Genomic DNA, 6,000 nt, shown 5'->3' with positions numbered 1-6,000 from the left:
TCAAATTTGCCAATGACAGCAGAGTTGTTGGCCGAATCAAATGGCAAAGAAGCTCAAAGTTTGCAAAATCAAGGAGATGATTGTGGGCTCCAGAGAACACCAACCAGCACTCATTCGAGGGGTCAGTATTGGAGAGGGTCAAAACTTTCAAACTCCTGTATGTCAACATCTCCGAGGATCTGTCCTGCAGCCTCCATGTTGATGCAATTACGAGTGGCTATACTTTGAGGTGTTTGAGGAAATTCGGTATGTCACCAAAGACTTCCGTAAATGTTTACAGGTGTGCTGTGGAGAGCATTCTGGATGGTTGCATTCCTGTCTGGTATGGAGGTGCTAACAAGTTTTAAAAAAATGTGGCCAGTGGCGTCATGCATATTGAGGACATCTACAAAAGGTGTGCCTTAAGGGAGCAGCCTCTATCCTCAAAGACTACCACCACCACCCAGGCTATGCCCTCTTCACACTGCTACCATGGGGGGGGGGAGGGGGGCAGTGAGATATAGAAGCCTGATGACAAGCATCCAGCACAAGCTCAGTTTAGGCATCCGATTGCTGAATGAACAATGAACCACAGACACTGCCTCACCTTGACTTTTTCTGGCACTCTTTTTATTTATTTTGTAGGGTGGTTTATATAAATGTTTGCACTGTGATGGTGCTGCAAAGCAACACTCTTCGTGGCATGTACACTACAATAAATTTTGATTCTGAGCATTGCAAAGACACAACTGCAAATCCCTCCATTCATTTTACACAGCTCTCTCCCGCAATTTCACCTTGCTGCTTGGCCTTCTGCCGTCTCTGCCACTCCATTGGCCAGCAAATCTGTCAATCATATGTCACCCCCATTGAGCCGCCGGAGGAGCGATGATTATGACGTCAGGCCCAAACCCCACAGCCAAGGCAGCAATCGACCTGACGTCACACAAGCTCCGTCTTCTCATTCGGCGACGGCGACGCCAATCACCGGCGACCTCCGTGAGGGAGGAGGCGAATCCCCGCGGCCTGAGCGCTGGGGCGGCAGGGATTGGCCAGCACGGGGCCGTCAATCAGCCGGCGGTGGCCCCCGCCCCTCCTTCTGTTGGCGGCGTCGAGGCGGGAGCGTTGGGAGCCATTGCTGGCGGTGGCCGGGCCTCCGAGTGCGTCGCGCGTGTGCAGCCTGTTTTCCCGGCGAGCGAACCGGGGTGAGGGCGCGTGTAATTGAGAAGAAGCCGAGCAGCACTGAGCCCCTTAGTTCAGTCCGGGGGAGCGGAGACCGACCAGACCGATGGCGGGATTCGCTGCGGCGACGACGGCGCCTCCGCACGCAGTGGGTGCCGGCGCGGCCGGGCCGGAGCGGCTGGGGCCTCCTTCAAGAAGCCGGACGCCTTCGCCGATGCCGTGCAGCGGGCGCGGCAGGTCAGTGCGAGGAGGGTTAGGGGGCGAGCGAGCGGGAGAACAAAAAAAAACGGCGTGAAGGCTGGAGCCTGGGTGGGTAGGCCGCGGCGGCAGAGCCCGCCAATTCGCTTACCTGGGGACCGGCCTCCTGTGGGCAGGCAGCCCCCTCTTCACGAGTGAGGAGGTGGGCGGATGTATTCCCCCTCCCCCACCCCCTACAGGTGGGAGCAGGCTTTGCACCTATTGTTGGCCTGGTCAGGTGGCCGCCCGCCCGATGCTGGGGTGCGAGACACCCTTCTCCCCCCTCCCCCTCTCCCCCCTCCCCCTTCTCCCCCCCCTCCCCCTTCTCCCCCCTCCCCCTCTCCCCCCTCCCCCCCCCTTCTCCCCCTCCCCCTTCTCCCCCCTCCCCTTCTCCCCCCTCCCCCTTCTCCCCCCTCCCCCTTCTCCCCCCTCCCCTTCTCCCCCCTCCCCCTTCTCCCCCTCCCCCTTCCCCCCCTCCCCCTTCCCCCCCTCCCCCTTCCCCCCTCCCCCTTCCCCCCCTCCCCTTTCCCCCCTCCCCTTCCCCCCCTCCCCCTTCCCCCCTCCCCCTTCCCTCCCCTCTTTCCCCCCCCCTTCCCCCTCCCCTCTTCCCCCTCCCTCTTTCCCCCTCCCCTCTTTCCCCCCTCCCTCTTCCCCCTCCCTCTTTCCCCCCTCCCCTCTTTCCCCCTCCCCTCTTTCCCCCTCCCCTCTTTCCCCCCTCCCCTCTTTCCCCCTCCCCTCTTTCCCCCCTCCCCTCTTTCCCCCCTCCCCTCTTTCCCCCCTCCCCTCTTTCCCCCCTCCCCTCTTCCCCCCTCCCCTCTTTCCCCCCTCCCCTCTTTCCCCCCTCCCCTCTTTCCCCCCTCCCCTCCTTTCCCCCCTCCCCTCTTTCCCCCTCCCCTCTTTCCCCCCTCCCTCTTTCCCCCCTCCCCTCTTTCCCCCCTCCCCTCTTTCCCCCCTCCCCTCTTTCCCCCCTCCCCTCTTTCCCCCTCCCCTCTTTCCCCCCTCCCCTCTTTCCCCCCTCCCCTCTTTCCCCCCTCCCCTCTTTCCCCCCTCCCCTCCTTTCCCCCTCCCTCTTTCCCCCCTCCCCTCTTTCCCCCCTCCTCCCCTCTTTTCCCCCTCCCTCTTTCCCCCCTCCCTCTTTCCCCCCTCCCCTCTTTCCCCCCTCCCCTCTTTCCCCCCTCCCCTCTTTCCCCCTCCCTCTTTCCCCCCTCCCCTCTTTCCCCCTCCCCTCTTTCACCTCCCCTCCCTCTTTCCCCTCCCCTCTTTCCCCCCTCCCTCTTTCCCCCCTCCCCTCTTTTCCCCCCTCCCCTCTTTCCCCTCCCTCTTTCCCCCCCTCCCCTCTTTCCCCCTCCCCTCTTTCCCCTCCCCTCTTTCCCCCTCCCCTCTTTCCCCCTCCCCTCTTTCCCCTCCCCTCTTTCCCACTCCCCTCTTTCCCCCCTCCCCTCTTTCCCCCCTCCCCTCTTTCCCCCCTCCCTCTTTCCCCCCTCCCCTCTTTCCCCCTCCCCTCTTTCCCCCCTCCCCTCTTTCCCCCTCCCCTCTTTCCCCCCTCCCCTCTTTCCCCCTCCCCTCTTTCCCCCCTCCCCTCTTCCCCCCTCCCCTCTTTCCCCCTTACCTCTTTCCCCCTCCCCTCTTTCCCTCCCGCCCCCGCCCCCCCCCGCTCTCCCCCTCCCGCCCCCCCGCCCTCCCCTCCCGCTCTCCCCCTCCCGCCCCCCGCTCTCCCCCTCCCGCCCCCACCGCTCTCCCCTCCCGCCCCCCCGCTCTCCCCTCCCGCCCCCCCGCTCTCCCCTCCCGCCCCCCCGCTCTCCCCTCCCGCCCCCCCGCTCTCCCCCCCTCCCGCCCCCCCGCTCTCCCCCTCCCGCCCCCCGCTCTCCCCCCTCCCGCCCCCCCGCTCTCCCCCTCCCGCCCCCCCGCTCTCCCCCTCCCGCCCCCCCGCTCTCCCCCTCCCGCCCCCCCGCTCTCCCCCTCCCGCCCCCCGCTCTCCCCCTCCCGCCCCCCCGCTCTCCCCCTCCCGCCCCCCCGCTCTCCCCCTCCCGCCCCCCCGCTCTCCCCCTCCCGCCCCCCGCTCTCCCCCTCCCGCCCCCCCGCTCTCCCCCTCCCGCCCCCCCGCTCTCCCCCTCCCGCCCCCCCGCTCTCCCCCTCCCGCCCCCCCCGCTCTCCCCCTCCCGCCCCCCCGCTCTCCCCCTCCCGCCCCCCCGCTCTCCCCTCCCGCCCCCCCGCTCTCCCCCTCCCGCCCCCCCGCTCTCCCCCTCCCGCCCCCCCGCTCTCCCCTCCCGCCCCCCCGCTCTCCCCCTCCGCCCCCCCGCTCTCCCCCTCCCGCCCCCCCGCTCTCCCCCTCCCGCCCCCCGCTCTCCCCCTCCCGCCCCCCGCTCTCCCCCTCCCGCCCCCCCGCTCTCCCCCTCCCGCCCCCCCGCTCTCCCCTCCCGCCCCCCGCTCTCCCCCTCCCCCCCCCCGCTCTCCCCCTCCCGCCCCCCCGCTCTCCCCCTCCCGCCCCCCCGCTCTCCCCCTCCCGCCCCCCCGCTCTCCCCCTCCCGCCCCCCCGCTCTCCCCTCCCGCCCCCCCTCTCCCCCTCCCGCCCCCCGCTCTCCCCCTCCCGCCCCCCCGCTCACCCCCTCCCGCCCCCCCCGCTCTCCCCCTCCCGCCCCCCCGCTCTCCCCTCCCGCCCCCCCGCTCTCCCCCTCCCGCCCCCCCCCGCTCTCCCCCTCCCGCCCCCCCGCTCCCCCTCCCGCCCCCGCTCTCCCCCTCCCGCCCCCCGCTCTCCCCCTCCCGCCCCCCCGCTCTCCCCCTCCCGCCCCCCCGCTCTCCCCCTCCCGCCCCCCCGCTCTCCCGCCCCCCGCTCGCCCGCCCCCGCCCGCCCCCCGCCCGCCCCCTCCCGCCCCCCTCCCGCCCCCCGCTCGCCCCCTCCCGCCCCCCCCCCTCACCCCTTCCCCACCCCCTTCTCCCCTCCCCCTCCCCCCCTTTCCACCCCCTTTTTTCAACCCCTTCACTGTACACTTGCTGCCCTGCAGGGTAGTTCGCACTTCATCATCTTTCAGTTGCACTCATTTAAATTAATTTTTTTTATTCTGAATATCGTGGACATCTTTTTGCACTTCAATAATTTGAAGTGCATCTTACAATAAACTTCTCTGGACTCAAAGCTGCTTTGGTCCATTTTTATCTACAATTCACGTTGCTTCAAATTAAAGCAGAAAATTTTGGGGATTAAATTGTGCATTTGCTAACTCCCATCAGTTGAGGCTGTGTCCTCAACTACTGTGGTCCCAATCTTCTCTCTAAAATCCTTTTAATCTTGATTCTGAAACCTCTTTGCCTGCCTTTTGATCAGTTTCTCTAAGATTTCCCTTTGAGGTTGTCATCTTTTACTTTTAGTGTGTTCATTGGTTGAAGTATTTTTGATATGATTTTTTTTTTTGGCTATATAAATGACATTTTCTTGGGAACCTCCAGTCAGATAGCATCTGAGGATAACAAGAGTTCTTGACTCGCGAAGATTATTGATAATTTTGTCCTGATGAAAGGTCAGTGACCTGAAATGTTTTTTAAAAAAAACATTATTTATTAATCATTATGCATATATTGAAACATACAATTAATGAATAGAACAAAAACAATTCAAAATATACATACATGATATTTCAATAAACTAATCCCCCTACAACTACCCAACCCACCCAGCCAACCCCACCCCCATTAACCTACCTCAAAGAAAAAGGAAAAGAAAGAGAAAGGAGATCAACTATAACAACAAAATTCATCAGTTAATTACCATGGATTGGAGAAACACCACTACTGTGTGGCCATGCGGTTCAAATAAGAAAACCCATATAATCGAAATAAGGGCTTCCAAGTTTTACGATTTGAAAAAAGAATTATCACACAAATTATATGTTTTCTCCAATGGAATACCTCAACTCCATCTGCCATCTCTGAATACTCAAATCTGTCACATTTTTCCAAGTAATTGCCAAACATTTTCTAGCTACAGCTAATGCCAATTTCATAAATGCAATTTGAAATCTATTTAATCTTAATTCGAAACTCAAACCTCTTAATATTATTCAACAAAAATACTAAAGGATCTAATGAAAATTTCACTTTCAAAATAACTTTAAAAAGTTCCTTAAGTCTATTCCTAAAAGGTTTTACTGTTTCACAGAGCAGAGTGTAAAAAAGAACCTATGACACCTAAAACAGAAGGAAAAAATTAATATCTCCTTAATTTTTCTGGAGTTAAATGTAATTGATGAATAAAGTTATAGTGAACTAATCGATACCATACATTTATAATTTTAGTCATAAATTCATCTAATCATCCTGAGGAGTAAGTATACCAAAATCTTTCTCCCATTTCAATCTAGATTTTTGTAAATCCAATTCTGTTGACCTGAAATGTTAATTCTGTTTCACTCAGTTTTTGCCTGAGCAGTTTTATTTTCCTGTTATTTCAAATTTTCAGCATTTGCAAAGTTTTTTTGAGCTGGAAGATTTGGTGTTTTGGATCCTTAGCCCATCATCATTTCAGATGACATACAAGTTATTTTTCTTACCTTAGATGTTGCTTGATAGAAACTTTTCATAAGACATCCAACACTTCTGTGGATGTGG

General features: G+C 59.7%; 1 protein-coding gene across 1 annotated transcript in view; it reads left to right on the top strand.

The window, feature by feature from the left end:
- Positions 1–1,009: 1,009 nt before the first annotated feature.
- The window catches only part of LOC138758477 (far upstream element-binding protein 2-like), a 60,420-nt gene continuing 55,429 nt past the window's right edge, over positions 1,010–6,000 (top strand). Inside the window, 2 exon segments of the mRNA XM_069927436.1 lie at positions 1,010–1,331; positions 1,334–1,398. Coding sequence (XP_069783537.1) covers positions 1,268–1,331; positions 1,334–1,398 — 129 coding nt within the window. The 5' untranslated portion in view covers positions 1,010–1,267.

This window comes from Narcine bancroftii, chromosome 3, assembly GCF_036971445.1.
Source record: "Narcine bancroftii isolate sNarBan1 chromosome 3, sNarBan1.hap1, whole genome shotgun sequence".
Lineage (NCBI taxonomy): Eukaryota > Metazoa > Chordata > Chondrichthyes > Torpediniformes > Narcinidae > Narcine > Narcine bancroftii.
Note: the sequence above shows the minus strand (reverse complement) of the source record. Positions and strands in the feature narration are given on the sequence as shown.